We start from the raw sequence: 18877 nt of genomic DNA, 5'->3' as shown, positions 1-18877 counted from the left end.
GAACGCGTCTTCCCAAATCAGCTGATTTGGAAATCGAGAGTTCCAGCATTCAAGTCCTAGTAAAGCCAGCTATTTTTACACGGACTTGAATACTAGATCGTGGATATCAGTGTTCTTTGGTGGTCGGGTTTCAGTTAACCACACATCTCAGGTATGGTCGAACTGTGAATGTGCAAGACTATACTTCATTCACACTCATACATATCATCCTCATTCATCCTCTGAAGTATTATCTAAACGGTAGTTACCGGAGGCTAAACAGGAAAAAGAAAGAAAGATAAGATCAACTGGCTTCTTTATATGAACACTGCACCACCTATATCAGACCAACTGGAATATAGTACCATAAGCTACCAAGTAAAAATGAAATTGCTTTGCCTGAAACATTAGGAATTTCTACAAGAGAAATACCTCAATGGCTTTAGCCAAATATTTTAATAAGATGCATTACAATTCTCTTATCGAAAAATAAAAGAGATACCAACAGTGATCATCCAACAGGAATTTTCATCAATCCTCAGTAGTTATGAAGGTTATATGAAAATTTATACTGATTGTTCTAAAACTGATCATGGTGTTGGATGCACTATATATGTTATTGGTGAATCTCATTCTTGGATCGCCAGATATGGCCAGTGTTAATATGGTGCAGCTCATTTCTATAGAGCAAACTACTTTACAGAAAATTTCTACAAAGAAAGTGGTCTTATATGTTCTGACTCTTAGGCACATAAACTGCTATTAAGAACAAAATCATTAACGACGCTCTTATCACAAATATCCAGTACATTTTATATGTGTTATAATGATTGAGACATCAACGTGCATTTACATGGATTCCAGGGCATGCTGGTAACTCAGGCAATGAAAGCATATATGAAGTCATTTGAATGAAAACAAAAGTAATAATACAGATATAATATATTTATTTTACAATGTTCGAATGTAACACATTCATAAATACCTTAATAAAATCTTCTACAACATATATTTTTCACAGCCTTATGCTACAACATTTTTTTACAACTTTTAACATCTATTTCATTTTGTATAATAAAAATGCTTGTGCCAATGGCACATGTCATTATTACACTTCAGCTGCACAATAGTCACGTATTTTAGTCAATGATTATTTGTATACGATAGGTAAGACACTTTACATAACATATAAAACCCTTGGAAGCAATCAAATATAATGAAATAAATTTAATTAAACACATGTCAATATGGAACGTACCAAGGTTGAAGAATGAAACTAGTACTGATGAATCTACATTCTATGAAGGAATTTGAATAAAGAATGAATGTAGTTGTCTCAAATGTTCAAATCAATACTCTACTACAATGTATGATTGTTTTGAAAGATCAATGTTTAAAAAGAGTACTGGAGTATTAATATAGCACTTATAATGTACGTAGCCTACGATATATTACGTACCTACATTCAGAAATTTCAGCATTCACAATACAATGTCCAAACAACATTTCTTTTTCATTAGTTCATTTAACACATCTTCTGCAGATGGAGTGTAGTTTTTATTTATGTTCAGTGCTTATCCATTCAAACATGTATTTCCAGTAGAATTATGCCGTCTAAAAACATAAATATGTTTTTAGACGGCGTAATGTTGAGAAACATCATTTATTTGCACATGTGAACACTGGGAGTGCAGCTAGTATTTCTAACAAAGTGAATATATTTGGCATTATGTTGGGACTGCACATTAACCCATCTATGGCCATTTTCGGTTGGTTTCCCTTCTCAAGACATGCAATTTTTCTGTACTACAATTTTAATTCATTATTCAGGTCTTCTTGGCAATTGCTTTTTATGTCGCTGGCGTAGAATTCTCTGAGCGAAGTGAAAGCAGAAACTTGAGACAGCAGGGGCAGAAGGTCTGGGTTTGTAAGTAAAAGACACTGAAAGCCTTTCAATATTTCCTTGTGTTTCAATAAATGAGAATTCTGGATACCTTCATGAAGGTATCCAGAAGTGGAATAAAAGTAGAGACATGGAAGTAAAGTTCTGTCGTCACTGATGATAAGCCCAAGTTTGCACGGTTCTTTGCTCACGCTGCCATGCCAGGGATTTGAATGGAGGACTCCAACCTATTTCAAGACTTTAGAAGCACAAATGAAAAGTTTAGAAAATTCTTCATCAACATTTTTGCATATAAATTTCATTTCACTGTTAATATCTTCAGCAAGGTTTACTGCTTCCATGAGGTCAATAGTTGAATTCTGCAGGAATTTACACAATGGGAGACTTAAAGAAAACAGTCTTTGAATACAAAACAGTGATATCGCAAATTGATTATCAGTCAAAGCACATAAAAGTGAATTTGCTTGTGAGAACAAGTCTTTGTCATTCCATTCTGATATGTTTTGAAGGGTTGCACTAATAGGGTCATACAATTCTATCACTGCAGCCACAGAATTATTTCTTTCTAACCAACGTGTTGTGCAAACTTGAACGAGTTTTTCATGGTGTGAAGTTATAGTTTCCATTTCAATTATCACCAATTTTAAAACATGTTGCCTTTTATGAGTATTAAGAAACTTGCACAGACTCGATATTGTACCTATACAGTTTCTAATGGCAGTTACTTCACAAGCACTGGATACAGCTAAGTTGAGGCTGTGTGCTGAGCACTGGACATATAAAGCTGATGGAATTTTTCCTTTACATGTGCCTGGACTTTGTTTAAATTTCCTGACATGGACATAGCTCCGTCATACTCCTGACCACGAATCTTATTTATGTTTACATTTAATGAACACAACTTGTTCAATATCACCATTGCGATTCCTTTTCCTGTCACAACATATTATGGTACGAATTGTAGAAAGTTTTCCTTTACATTGAAATTTTCTATCTACATAACGAACATACAGTGATAATTGTTCTAAGCTTGATATGTCTGATGTCTCATCAGTGAGAATAGAGAAGCAACTGGAGCCATAAAGTTCTTTTACGAGATTTTGAACAATCAGGTCATTCCACACTTTAATTATTTCATTCTGTATTCTAGGACTGGTGTACTGTGTATTTCCAACACTACACGTCAACATATTTTTTAATATCAGTCTTAATTCGAAAGCGAAAAGTGCCCTCAAATTTCCATCATTTTCTTCTGGTTCTTGATTGACCTCGACCTCTATTCGTCCCGAATCCCTGTGGCCTCGCAGAGTGATACATTTCCTGCTAAATAAAATACTCTCAATAATAGGAATAAGTTTGTTCCTGTTCTCCAGTTTCTTTTGAGTTTTTGCAGTATCTATTAGCACATCTATAGACTTTTTCTTCCCACATGAAATTTCGGTCAAAGTACCGGCTACCTCCAAACTTTCTTTGTGATAAAGACACTTTTCATGTTCTGAAAATTGCTTGATGGCATCCTTCCAGTTGTAAAATTTTTCACTACAAAGTTGACCTAAGGGTTGCTTGCCAGAACCAACACCATTTCTCGGAGCAAAAAGTACACAAAATTTACAAAAACTCTTTCCACTAAATTCGGAATATGCAAGCCACTTCCAGTGGTAAAGCTATTTAAACTGAAATCGCAGATTTCTCTTTCCTTTTGTTGGAAAAACAAATCCTGGATTTGGATCCTAGATATTGTCCAAGACAACCAGTGTTTTTCATTAGATAAATCTTTTCCTACGTAAACACCAATATCATAAGGGTGTGGTTCACTGGAATTTGAAGATGTTGAAGCTCTGAAATGGGAACAATACACATATAACTTCTAAATGATTCAGCAGGCACGTCAACATTATTGAGTGATGTTGATGTACATTTAATACCAGCCGAGTTTTCACAGGAGGGCATGAAACTAGTTACGGAAAGAATGTTTGCGACAGCATCATCTCGTTGTGGCAGCAAAGAAATATTGGGCAACGTGAAATTTTCATTAACGTTACAAGAATCACTACTCGCATGTGACTTGTAACTAAAAAATTCTAAAATTGAACTTTGAGGTTGCTTAGACATATTAAAGAGCACAGAACAATAATGTAAAATTTCTATTTCAAAAAATTAACTGCGAAATGTACAAAACGTTAAATGAACGTTCCACAACAAAATACGAACTTAGACTAACGAGTGAATACCACTTGACAATGTACAATATTTCATATAAGCACTGCTGCTTATACCTAAAATGTGTATACCTAAAATAAGGTATACAGTACTGAAAAAATTAATATAGTAAAAACCAAAATCACAGAACAATTTAGAAAAATGTTTAATTCATCACATAAAATCAAGAAAATTATTCTGTATCTTTTCATAATTATGTCAAATACTGTTATATAAAGATATGGGGAAGGAAATATTATGATATAGAATTTTATAAATTACATACAAAATAAAATTACATTTCAAAATCCGTTTACAGAAATCTTTAATTAAGATCAAACAAAAGTGGTTATTTTGATAGTTAAATACTCATTATCAATAGATGCTGAGGATAAAGTATACATAAAAACAAAATGTAAAAAAGCAAATGGAAAAAATTTAAAAGAAATAATAATAAAAAATATTAGCTGACAACTAAACGGTGCTTAACAGTATTGTTGTAAATTGATATCGTTTCTTATTATTCTTTCTTTTTTATTTCCTATTTTATTAGTTTTTTTACGGTTTTAAAGAAGTTTTGTGTTTTACCAGTTTACTTTTTTACGTATTTTTTTGTTGCAGTTCCTGCTGAGATAGATTTTGCTGAAACAATTGAAATTGCCATTTAGTTTTAAATTTTACGTAACATTTTTTGTAAAATTTTTTGAAGCATAATCTTGTTTTTCATTAATAATAAACACAAGAAATAAATTATGAATTTTTGTTTTAAATTTTTGTTTTTTTTTTTATTTGAAAAAACCTTTGCTTGTTACGTTCAGAAGAATTACTGAGATACCAACATTATGCAACCAAAGTTTTGAATAGGCATCAGGCTATCATGCAAAGTGAGTAGAATATTATAATATGAAAACCTGGACCAAGATTCTATTATTTGTCTGCAATAATTATACAATCACATTATGTAATTAGTCTGTCATTAGGCTGCTATATGTTCATAATCATGGCATTTTGATTATGAAATGATAAACTGTAACTAGTATGTTCAGCTCAAAAAAGAAATGGCTGTGGAGGCTAAGAATAGTTCAAATTTACAGTGCTATAATAATAACCTTAAATTTGTAACAATATTATTCATTTAATAAGTAAAAAATTCTTGTAGAAGTAATCTACCTCTATTTAGATTAACTTCAACATCTTACTGATAGTAAAACAGATATTGAAGATAACGAATTTAGGGTGATTTATTTTAAAAATGTGTCTGAAGTTTAGTTTTTTTACATGAGTAAAAACTAAACTTTTATCCTGTATTACATGAAAAAATTGATTTAAAAAAATAATTATTATAATCATAAAAGATGCTAGTTTTTTCCAAACTTAATAAGAATTTTATCAGAAAAATTTTCTACATTATAATAATATATGCATTCTAGAAATTACTAAAGATCAAGTGGGTATTTACAGTTAATGAAATTATGACCCTGTGAGTTTATTTAATTTGCTTTATAATTACCCTTACATGCTTTACTAATATCAGCACCTTACTTTTTTTCACCAAATATTTTAAAAGTGGTTGAATATCAAATGACAACTACTTTCTAAAGTAAATAATCTCTTCTTCATTAAACTGTCATTTAACCATTACTAAAGTTATATGACAACCAGAAATTTTGGCACAATTCAACATAAAACGTCACATTGAATCTTTCATTAACTGAATGATATTTATTTAAAATAAAAAAAAATAATAGTAAATAAATGTTCAAAATAAATGTTATACATCAGTATACAAGAATAATTATATTAAGCAGTGTATTTTGCAATTACAACTTTACAAGAAAATGAATATTAGAGCTGATCAAGATATTAGGACAAGCTTGGCTGATTCACTTCAAAATTCCCAGCGTGTAGCATAAACCAAAAAAAAGTTATGTATTTTCTGTTCATAAAACTGGACTTCTATATCAACTAATGAAGTATCATTTTTTTTTTTAGAGTACTTGGATTAAAGTCAAATTAGGAGGGCAATTGTAATTGTGTTCATAGCTGAATAGAGCAATGAGCTAACTAAATTAATTAAATGTTTATAATGATTGAATGTATTATTTTAACCACGTAAATTTTAAAATTCCATTTTTGAAAGACAGAATTGCTAATACATATATTTTGTGAAATTTACACTAATTATGTTTGAGAATTATTTTTAATAATCCCTTGTATTTAATTTTATAAATAAAAAATATGAAAAGTATCCAGTTGCTTTCATAATGCATAAAAAAGTTTTGCATGTACATTAGATAAATTATTGTTAAAACATTATAATATAAATTTTTCTTACCTATAACAATGTAGCGCCGAATATGCTGTAATAACATGCTTAAGGTAAAACCAGCAACAGATTGTAAAATTCCAAGACTTAAAAAGACCATTGGAATATTTGCTACACCAAGAGCACAAACAACATATGACTGTAACAATATAGAAATTATTCTGGTTAAATCATGTTGACACAGCATGTAAATTTTCTTATTTTACAGTTTCATATTTTTACCACATTAGAAATTAGTTTTAAAACTACAGAATAATGAATATTAACAATATTACTTGTTTTTAAAAGTTTAAAGTGCATTTTCTCTTGAAAAATTAATAATGTTACCATTTTCTAAATGCATTTCAATTACACTGCTTTTTTTTGTAACGATAAACTTTTTATCTTGCATGATTTAATGTATAGTTTTCAGATTTTTTGATATAGTTTTTCAAAATGAATAAAGATGACATAAAATTAAATATATTAGAAAAATATTACATATATAAATACAAACAAAATAATTTCAATTTGATAAAATTTCAATTGTATATATATATATATATATATATATATATATATATATATATATATACAACTTAACCACCAATCACAGTAACAAAAAACCTAAAAAAAAACTAACCAAATTTTTTAGGTTTTTCTGTTACTATGTTTGGTGGAATTTGTTGTTCTTGAATTTAATTAACATATTGGTCAATATTTTGATTAATTATTTGAAAAAATAAATAAATTAATAAATAAATATATATATACATAATACAAGTATTTATTTTCATAAAATGAGTATGTACTCATATATGAAAAATTTTATTAATGAAAACATAAATTTAAATTCAGTGTTTTACAATTTTGTACAATAAAATATCTTTCCTAAATAACTTTTGATAATGAATTTAAAAATATCTATGTACTGGAACAAAAAATATTAACAGAGCAGTTATTTTTTCCTGCAGGTGTAATATACTTTACTCATGCATGCTCATAGTTGCTTGTTTCAGTTACAAAGATAGAACCTATTTTTAACTGAGAACATTTTTGTAATATCCTTTATTTCATCAAACTCTAGTTCTTTTCAGGTAAAACAATATTTTTTGAAATCTTGATTATAGTTAGTACAATCTCTGTACATTCTAAAATGTGAATTCCAATAGAGTGAGAGTTTACTGTATATCTTGATATACAGAATAAAATCCCGAAGAATCAGTGGATTTGTATTTTATTAAGTTGTTACATAACTGAATAAAATTCACTGAGTATGTCACATAGACGCTTCCACCGTCCTTCATTGTACATATATTATATTACTGATGAACACCTCCTCTTAGAAGTATGAAAGTAATTTCTGAAAAGTCCAAAAAAAGGAGCTCAAGAAAGGAAAAATATATTGAGTGAGCTACTTAATATTGAACTGCTGTATACTAAATACAGTTGAAACATTTTATGAATGAAATGAAAAAAATGAAAACATAAATTGAATTAAAATCTGTATTTACATTAGCAAAAGTTTATACATTTAACATATTTCTACAAAATATGTTCGAAGTGAGTGTCTTGTGCAGCAATGCACTTCTGTGCTTGTGTGATCATATTGAGAGCCATCAGATGCAAAATGCTGTTGTCACCTTTTTTATGTCCCCAAACAAACTGGGGACTGCGAAGGAGTACCACCCTCTGCTGATAGTTTGTATTTTGTAAAAGCTGCATGATTGAGTGCTAGTATATCATTTGATATGAAGTAACGTTGCTCCATCTTCTTGGAAGAAGCCATACTCTTTTTCATGATCTGAACTGAGGGTAGAATTCATCAAAAGCTGTATGGCATACTTCTGTGTTGACAGTCCGGTCAAAAAATACTGGCCCCACTACACAATTACAAAAAACAGTACACTGTACGATGATTTTCTCATCGTGAAGTGGACACTCAAGTATCCAGTGAGGATTTTCACTTGTCCAATACCTGGTGCTGTGAATTAATATACCCAGATAAATGAAACTGGGCCTGGTCTGACATGAAATACAACATTGGGTCTATCTGACCATTTATAAAGTTTTTGAGAAGTCAGTCACAAAAAGGAAAAATGCGTGTTTACAGCACTTTGTTGTGATAATTTAAGTCTAAATTTTTCAAACTGGTAGAAATTCTTCTTTGAATTGGCTATGCTCACTGATGTCATAACAGAAGGTTGCCTATTTGGTTGTGTGTTTGAAACTGACCTTGTTGAATGCTAATTTTAAACCAAATTGTGTATGGTATTCTTTGATAGGATACTGGCATTTGAAAAGTTTTTCCATGAATATTTGATGCATTTCTTGAAAGGATTCAGAAAAAAATAAGCTTCCACTATAAGGATTCTTTCCATGATTGATGGCATTTTAGAAAAGTAAAACTGCAAAGAACTAAACTGCACTGAAGCATGAACAGTTTACTACTAACAACAATAGATGAGAGTTATATCAAACACAACCAAGAATTTCACTAGCAGTATAGCAGCAACAGTAACAGGGTTAAAAGTGATATTCAAATAACTGCAGTTCAAGCCGACTCAGTTCACTTTTAAGCTGCTCACCTAGTAACTAATTTGACTGAAGTATTATGTTGGTTGGGTTTACAGGTAGAATTTAAAGATAGACAGAATTCTTTTTGAGTTTGATGCAAATATAACGAATAAAGAACAATGTATGTATTGCAGAAACATTAAAAACAACATAAAAGGCATTACACATACACATACACACACATACACACACACACACACACACACACACACACACACACACACACACACACACACACACACACACACACACACACACACACACACACACACACACACACCTGTAGCAGAGGAGAAACTGCTAACAGGCGCGTCTCCACGTGTGGATTGGAGAAGCCCTCCCTGCCCCTTAGGGGGCATAGGGTTGGGGTGAAATAAAATAGCTCCCGTGTACAAAACTCCCCAACAATGGGTTGGTCATAACATCTGACCTGCTAAGAAGAAGATTGTTCGCTGTTATAACACACTGGGAGTGTTCGTGACTGTGTCGATGTCTGTTGTCGATGCAAGTTTATGACTGATGTGAGCTTGCTCTGCCGACGTGTAAGTTATAGCAGTAGATCTGGAGCCAGCCACTTCGGGCCTTGATCAGGAAGTACGCAGTGAGTGTTAGAGATCGGAATCTTCACCGCACCGAGTGAGTCCAGTCCGTCCGTGAATTCCGGGACTGGCTAAGTGTCGACTGGGCCTCAGGGAACTGGGGTAGGAGTATTATCTCCGAGGGTACACCCGTTCCTAGTTATGACAACCCGCTCCTCTCCGTACGATGCGCTGGTAAAATTAAAACTAAAGTATGCAGAATTTCGAAAACAGACAAAAATTAGATGATGCTGGTTTGCACAGCAAAGTAGACCCCATGGCTTTGCTGTCAGGAAATGTTACAGGGAGTACAACAATCGTGTCAATGGAAGTGGAAGGAGAGTCGGGTGACGCTCATCCAGTGGGTGAAAAACCCATCGCACCCGCCGTTATTCCAAGAGGGAGAATCAATTCACTACCGACCGTCACTGGCCAACAGTCGCCGATGGAGCGGCTCGGTGGCAAAATCGAGAAGCTTGTTGATTTCATTGAAGACAAGAAGAACGTGCATCATGAAATCAGAAAACTGGTTAAGTCCATTGCTACGGCATATAAGTTAGCCAGCAAAGCACCGCAGATGATGGTTTCAACTACCCAAACATCTCCGCGTGCCATGCCAGAGCAAAAATGCCAAAGCAGTGACGTGACCCAGTTGACAAAGATAACCGGAGCCGAAGCTAATGGAGGATTAGTTTCGGAAGACAACGGAAAGAGTCTTACTGCGTCTGGGAAGAGAAAAGAAAGAACTTCTCCAGACACTGATAATAAAGTCAAGAAAAGGAAGGACTTAAAACCCAGCCCGCTGCAGAAAACGACAGTCCAGAACACCGAAAAGAAACGAGAAAATGCTTGGCAGGCAGTCTTGTCTAAAAAGGAAAAGAGGAAGCAAGCCAAAGAACGGTTACCAAAAGAACCGGCGCACAAATCTCGGCCGGAGCCTAAGCGGAAAAAACCGCGAAAATTCACCAGGCCGGACGCCTTGATTATCCGACCTGTTGAGAAGGCGAAATATGCTGAGATACTGCGTCGGATTAAAAATGACGTTCCACAAGAGCAGGCCCGGGACGTAGTTGACAAGGTCCAAAAGACGAATGATGGAAACATGCTCATTACGCTCTCCAGGAAGAGCACAGACAAAGGACAAGCTCTAATGAAGACAATAAGGAGCATCCTGAAAGAAGAAGCCGACGTCATCTGTAAAGGTCCAGAGGAACAGCTCGAAATCCGGGACATTGACGACGAAACAACCAAGAACGATGTCCAGAAGGCCTTACAAGAGGCAGCTGGCGATGACTACGAAATACCTGGAGAGGTCATTAAAATTCGTCCGGCCTACAGAGGCACACAGACTGCTTTGGTACGATTACCAGCAGCAACAGTGCAGAAGATACTCGGAGAGAGAGGCAAGATACGAATTGGCTGGGTGAATTGCCGTCTCAGAACAGTGAAGACTCCACTACGATGCTATAAGTGCTGGCACTTTGGACACACTACTGTTCAATGTAAAAGCGAGGTCAACCGATCTGGGCTTTGCATCAAATGTGGGGAAACAGGTCATCAAGCTGCTCAATGCCCAAATAAGGTGAAATGTGTTTTATGTGCGGAAAAACCTGGTTCTCAGGATACTGCTCACCGGTCTGGCGCTGGTCGGTGCCCGGTCTTCCAGGAAACACTCCGGAAGCTGACAAATAAACGAACATGAAGATACTGCAGCTCAACATTAATCACTGTGAAGCTGCGCATGATTTGCTCATGCAGACAGTACGAGAATTGAAGGTTGATCTTGTGTTTCTATCGGAGCCATATAAACATCTCACCGGGCAACCATGGGAGACAGACATCACCGCTAAAGCTGTCATTTGGTCCTGTGGTAAACTCTCCTTCCAGAATGTAGACAACAATGGCAGCGCCGGCTTCATAGCAGCATCAATAGATGGCATCCGCTTCTACAGCTGCTACGCACCACCTAGCCTCTCCATTGCTGAATTTACTGACTTCTTGGATCGCCTGACCGAAGACGCGAAGCAACATCATCCAGTGGCGATAGCCGGGGACTTCAACGCCTCGGCAGTCGACTGGGGTAGTAGGCAGACTGATGCACGAGGAAGAGAACTACTAGAAGCTTTTTCTACACTTGATGTAGTCTTGCTCAACAGTGGTGACAGGCCGACCTACACCAAAGGTGACGCAAGCTCGATTGTGGACCTCACTTTTGTCAGTGCCAGCCTTGCTAAAGGTAACTCCAACTGGAAGGTACTAGACATCTACACTGCCAGTGACCATCATGCTATACTCTGGGAAACGTCTAACGACCAGAAACTCAGAGGGCCTAACAAGCCATCTAACATCGTTGGTTGGAAGGTGAAATCCCTAGACCCAGAAGTATTGATAACAGCCCTCGATAGTGATCCGATAGAGACTGGATGTGCAGAAGAACATACTAAGGCCCTGATGATGCGAGTAACACAAGCTTGTGATGCCAGTATGCCTCGCAAACGTGTTATCAATTCAAGACCTGCGGTACACTGGTGGAACGATCACATCAGCAACCTTCGTAAAGAGTGTCATAGGAAAAGAAGATTATCTCAGCGTGGCTATCAACGACCCAACTCTGCAGTGCTGATTTCAGAGTATAAAAAAGCTCGTCGTGAACTCAATAAGGCCATAAAAGAGAGCAAAGGAAGATGCTGGAAAGAGCTCATATACGAGGTGGACAAAGACGTGTGGGGCAGGCCTTATAAAGTGGTCATGACCCACCTGAAGAAACAACAAATGCCGTCACCTACGTGTCCTCAGCTCCTTCAGAAAATCGTCACTGCGCTGTTTCCACAGCAACACAGTCTCGATTATCAGTTAACGCCAGGCGAACTAGACGACATTCCACCTGTCACTGAAGAAGAGTTGCTGGAGGCCTGTAATCGTGTAGGAAATAATAAAGCGCCGGGATTGGACGGAATCCCGAATATAGCCTTGAAAACCATCATAAAGGCAGCACTAGCATTATTTCTAGACGCGTACAACGCATGCCTCAAGGAGGGGACTTTTCCTCGTAAGTGGAAACAGCAACGGTTAGTACTGTTACCTAAAGGGAAGAAACCGCCAGAAGAACCGTCATCTTACAGACCACTCTGCATGCTAGATACGGCGGGTAAGATATTTGAGCGTATCATCCATCAGCGAATAGATGCAGTGGTTGACCCACTCCTGGCAGATAACCAGTATGGATTCCGGAAAGGACGATCAACCCTGGACGCGATCAACCTGGTTGTCAATACGGCCAAGGAGGCGATCGCAGGAACTAGATGGAAGGGTGGAACGAAGAAGTACTGCCTGGTTGCTGCCTTAGACATCAGAAATGCTTTCAATTCCGCTAATTGGGACTGCATCATGCAAGCTCTCGACGAGAAAAACGTGCCAGTATATCTTCGCAGACTAGTGATTAGCTATTTTACAGATAGAGTGCTGAAGTACGATACAAAGAATGGTCCGAAAGAGTATGATATAACCGGTGGTGTGCCACAGGGCTCTGTTCTCGGTCCACTTTTGTGGAATATTATGTATGACGGGCTCCTGAGATTGAAGTTTCCAAGATGTGTCAAACTGGTAGCGTATGCGGATGATGTTGCCGCAGTGATCGTCGCCAAGCACCTCGACGAGATTCAACAGCTGTTTGACATTACTTTTGAGAAGATCAACCAGTGGATGGATACAGTTAACCTTCAACTGGCCAAGCAGAAGACCGAAGCAGTGCTTATTACCAGCCGAAAAAAAGTTGAAACAATTAAGCTAAAAGTCGGTGACCAAGAAATTACATCACAACCTCATATACGATATCTGGGAGTGATGCTTGATGCCCGACTCAACTTCAAGCAGCAAGTAGAACACGTCTGTACGAAAGCGTCAGTAGTGAGAGCTGGTCTCGCACGATTGATGCCGAACGTCGGAGGCCCAAAGCAGAGCAGAAGGCTACTATTGTCATCAGTAGTAACATCGGTGCTCACTTACGGAATATCTATTTGGGCTGACGCACTAGAGACGCAAGATTCGTGGAGAAAGGCGGGACCGATATATCGTATGAGTGCATTACGAGTCGCAAGCGCTTTCCGCACAGTGTCTGAGGAAGCAGTTTGTGTCATTTCCGGAACTCTGCCTCTTAGAGTTCTAGCTGAAGAACGACGCAACCTTTACCATCGGAAGACGTCAACCTTACTGAGTGCTGAAGAACTCAAGACAGAAGAGCGACAGAAAAGCATCGCACGTTGGCAGCTACAGTGGGATGTTGCCGTGAAAGGCAGGTGGTCACACCGTCTCATACCACGGATTGACTTTTGGCTGAATCGTAATCACGGTGAGGTCAACTACTATCTAACGCAGATTTTTTTTTTTTTTTTTTTTTTTTTTTAGGGCGAAAAACGGTTGAACGTTATCATCGCCCGGAAAATAAATAAATAGATAAATAAATAAAAATAAAAATAATTTAAGTTTTTTAGATAAAATTAAAACTTAAAACTACTATCACAGAAACAAAATCCGGAATGGGTGTAAAAGGCCCATTCTCGGATAACAAAAACACTAATATGTAACTTAAAACTATGTTAAAAACTATCACATTAAAAATAAATAAAACTTAAAACTACGTTAAAATCTATCACATTAAAAATAAATAAAACTTAAAACTAAAAAAGGTGATAAAACTTAAAACTAATATCACAAAAATCTTACAACTAATATCACAGACGAATTTAAAAAACGAACAAAAAAAAAAACAAAAAAAATCCGATAGGGAGTGTAAAAGGCTCCCTACTCGGATAACAAAAACAATACATAGGACAATACATACAATTACTAAAGAATACATACTTATTAAATTTTTTGCATTAACCCTATACTACGTAAAAATATAAACATGCGGTTTAAAACCTCCTTATCGTCACGCAAGATACCACGGATGTTACTAGGAATTTTAAATTTACGACGCAATGCCGCATAACATATGCAGTCCACGAGTATGTGGCGCACAGTCACGCGGCAGTTGCATCGTGCGCATAGAGGTGGTTGTCCTCTTGTAAACAGGTACTCGTGTGTGACTCTCGTGTGTCCTATCCGCAATCGACAGAGTACTACTTCCTCACGCCGGGGTTTTCTGTATGAGGAGTTCCATGGTAACACAGAATCTTTAATCTGACGGAGTTTATTATCAACAGTAGCTGTCCAATCACCTTGCCACCTTGTTCTTAATAATTGTTTTACATAGTTAATGAAATCAGAAGTAGCAACTCGGGTGGTGAAAGGAGGCTGGTTACATGCTTCTTTGGCAGCGGAATCCGCATGTTCATTACCTGGAATCCCTACGTGGCTAGGGACCCAGCAAAAACTTAATTCTGTGTTGCGATTATTCAACTCAGCGATTGCGTTGTAAATTTCAATGACGATAGGATGTTTGGAGTAAAAGTTTTTTAAGGCTTGGAGAGCACTACACGAGTCACTGCAAATAAGAATTTTTCTATATTTAGGGTTAATGATGTTTAGAGCCTTATTTATAGCATATAGTTCAGCGGTAAACACACTCGTAATACTGGGGAGACCAAACATATAAGTTCTCTCATTGACAACAAAAGCACACCCAACCGTATCGTTTTGTTTCGATCCATCAGTGTATACAACCGCGTCTGGTTTCATCTTGGAGAGAACACACTGAAACATCTGCTGAAAGACGATAGATGGTGTTGATTGTTTATTACATGTAGTCAGGTCAAAATTAAAATTTATGAGGTTTATTCCCCATGGAGGATATGAGCAAGGGTACATAGGAAAGAGTGACGGTGTGTCAACATTTATATGCTGCAGCAGACGCCAGGTACGGATACCTACAGGTGCAGTACGACGTGGATGATCCTCATACTTTCCTAGATTAGGATTTTTAAGGACTGACTCAAGAACCGGGTGATTTGGCTGTCCTCTGAGACGAGCAAAATAAGATAATAAGAGCTGGTCTCGTCTATCCCAAAGTGATGGTTCACCACAGTCTACAAGTAAGCTTGCGACAGGACTTGATCTAAACGCGCCTGTAGCAAGCCGAAGGAATGCATGATGTACACTATCCAGCATTTTAAGCACGGTTTGACGAGCTGATGAGTAGGCCACACAACCGTAATCTAAACGGGAGCGAACAAAGGAATAGTAAAAATGTATCATACATGATCTATCGGCTCCCCACTTGGTGTTAGTAAGGACTCGCATCATATCTAAAATTTTGGAACATTTTGTTTTCAATTCTTTTAAATGTTTGACCCAAGTAAGACGACTATCAAAAATTAAACCTAAAAACTTAACGTAATTAGAGATAGTAATAGTCTCACCGTTCAGAAAAATTTGCGGAATAGAAGGGTTTCGTAGCCGAGAAAAAACTACACATTTTGTTTTTTCGGATGAAAATGTGAAACCAGTAATCCTGGACCAAGCTTCAAGGTGATATATAGTGTTCTGCAGTAGTCTCTCTGCTGTAGGTGCCGAACGGCTTGCAATGTAGATAGCAAAGTCGTCAGCGAATAGAGAGCATGAGACAGGAGCCTGAACACATTTGGTAATATCATTTATGGCTACAGAAAATAAGGTGGCACTTAATACACTACCTTGGGGCACTCCATTCTCCAAGATGACACTATCTGAGAGCGAATCATCTACACGAACACGAGCCGTTCGGTGATTTATGAATCCCCGGATAAAAGCAAGCATATTGCCCTTGATTCCCCATTTTTGGAGAGTGTTAAGAATACCACGTCGCCAGGCTGTATCATACGCCTTTTTTATATCAAAGAAGATAGCGACGAGGTGTTGCCGATTGAGGAAAGCGTTTTGTATGGCTGTTTCTAGTGACACTAAATGGTCAATGGAAGATCGTCCTTGTCGAAAACCACACTGTTCTGGAGATAGAAAGCCATGTTTCTCCAAGTACCATGTAAGTCTGCGGTTTACCATTCTCTCCATTATTTTACACAAAACGCTTGTTAATGAAATAGGGCGATAGCTTGAGGGGTTCTTCTGGTCTTTACCAGGTTTTAGTACTGGTATAATAAATGCTTCTGACCAGCCGGGTGGGAAGACTTGTTCGGAGAATAAACCGTTGAAAATATTCAAAAGTTGTTGTAGTGCCGAATTAGGAAGGTGTGAAAGCATGGAAAGGCGAATGTTGTCCGGTCCAGGGGAAGTGTCCCGTGAATTTTTAAGTGCATGTAACAATTCTTTAAATACGAATGGAGTGTTTAATTCACCAACCGAATCACCAATGTTTAACGACAACACCTCCATTTGTATCTTGTACCGTTGAAAATCGTTATTATATGATGAGGTGAGAGACACCGAGCGGAAAGATTTTGCTAGACTATTTGCCACTTCCGAGGATGATGAAAGGAGTTCTCCTTCATCAATAAGACCAAGAATAGATTGTTTCGGTGATCCGAAGATTGCACGAATTTTCTTCCATACAGTAGACGTGGAAGTAGTGCGTGAGATAGTGCTCACGTATTTCGTCCATGAATTCCTCTTAGCGTCCAAGAATACTCGACGGCACACCGCTCTAGCCCTGCGGTATAAATTTAGATGTTCTGTTGTGGGCCTACGATTAAATTTACGTAGTGCCTGCCGTCGATTCCTAATAGCAATTTTGCATTCATCGTTCCACCATGGAACGAAAGGACGTCTAGGATTACCCGATGTTTGTGGGATATATCTGTTGGCATTCTTAAGTATCATGGACGTAAAAGAAGAATATTGGTCGAGGATGTTCGCTCCATCGTCATACTGAGATTGGAATGCTTTACAGTATCCGTTCCAATCTGCCTTTTCAACAATCCATCTCCGTGGCATTCTTTTAATCTCGCAGTCTACACCGAAACTAATAATAATTGGTCTATGATCACTGCCGTGATAGTCATCACAAATCGACCAATTAAAATGAGGGAGTACATTCGGTGAGCATATGGAAAGATCAAGGTTAGATACAGCACCAGTTGATAAGGACATAAATGTGTGTGATCCATTATTCAGTAGGCAAAGGTCAAAATCTTGTCTCAATCTGTTTATCATATTTCCTCGAGTGGAGCAGAAGGTTGAGCCCCAGGAAATATGATGGGCATTGAAGTCTCCTACTATTAACGATGGAGATGGTATTTGTGTAAGGAGATTTGAGACGTCTAAAGCACTGAACACAGTGTTCGGTGAGAGATACAGATTGCAGATATGCAATTTGAAGGGGATAGTTACCTTTACTGCAACAGCAGGAATGACAGTGGTTAGTTGAATTCTTGTAGCTGACACCCCATTCTTCATGAAAATCGCTACTCCACCACTCTCCCTACTGTCTACTAGGCAGTCGTATCTCTCGCAGAAGTATCCTCTAAATGTAATTCGGTCATGTTGTAGGAGGTGAGTTTCCTGGAGACACATGATTAGTGGATCATGTGTGTGCGCCAGTACTCTAATATCTTCAATGCGGGACCGAATACCTCTAACATTCCACTGAATAATGTTCATAAGTGTAAAAAGCAAATAAAAAAATAAATGTCGGAAACTAAATAAAAATTAGTTGTACGTGATTCGGTTTTTCTTTTTTGAATTTTTTATTTTAAAGAACTCCGATGCCCTAGGGTCGGGTGGTTCTTCAACCATATCCTCCAGTATATGAGGAGATGGTGGAGGAGATTTATTTGAATGGGATGCTGTAGTTGACATCCCAGAAGAGATAGTTACGTGGGTTCCCTTTATGGGGAGCTTATTAGGTGGCTTACTGCCAGCTGTGATAGTCGCTATTCGTGGCGGTACGATTTTGGGAATAGGAACTTTCGTATGTATCATACTGTTTGATTCACTAGCTGCGATGGAGGACTTTTTATTCATTTTTGTCAGCTCTGAGATAGTGGCTGTAAGTGAAGCTACTTGATCAGATAGCATCTGAACAAGTTTTTTAAGCTCATTGCAGGATCCGCACTGCTGATTATTAGCATTTGTAGGAATTTGTTTAGTTGTAGCGGTGGCAAAAGATACGTCTGGTTTAACCAGGTTCCGTGAGTTGTTTATCTTTTTATATTCTCTACGTGCAGCCGGAAAAGATAGTTTTTGCTCCGTACAGATTTTGAGAATTGCCTTTTCTTCTTTAAAAGTTGGGCAATCTCGGGAGCGGGCTGTATGTGGACCACTGCAGTTTGCACATTTTTCACTTTCTTCGCAGTTAGTGTCGTTGTGACCTTCTTTACCACATCGAGCACAGATCTCAGTTTTCGTGCAAGATGTTGTAGTATGACCAAAACCTTGGCATCTGAAACATCGCCGTGGGTTGGG

General features: G+C 37.2%; 1 protein-coding gene across 1 annotated transcript in view; it reads right to left on the bottom strand.

The window, feature by feature from the left end:
* LOC142322647 (protein unc-93 homolog A) overlaps positions 1–18877 on the bottom strand; it is a 30838-nt gene that overhangs the window by 4931 nt on the left and 7030 nt on the right. Inside the window, exon 3 of the mRNA XM_075361725.1 lies at positions 6417–6546. Within this exon, the coding sequence (XP_075217840.1) occupies positions 6417–6546 (130 nt within the window). The remainder of the gene's footprint in view (positions 1–6416; positions 6547–18877) is intronic.

Source organism: Lycorma delicatula, chromosome 4 (genome assembly GCF_047948215.1).
Source record: "Lycorma delicatula isolate Av1 chromosome 4, ASM4794821v1, whole genome shotgun sequence".
In the NCBI taxonomy this organism is placed as follows: domain Eukaryota; kingdom Metazoa; phylum Arthropoda; class Insecta; order Hemiptera; family Fulgoridae; genus Lycorma; species Lycorma delicatula.
This window is presented reverse-complemented; position numbering and strand designations above follow the sequence as displayed.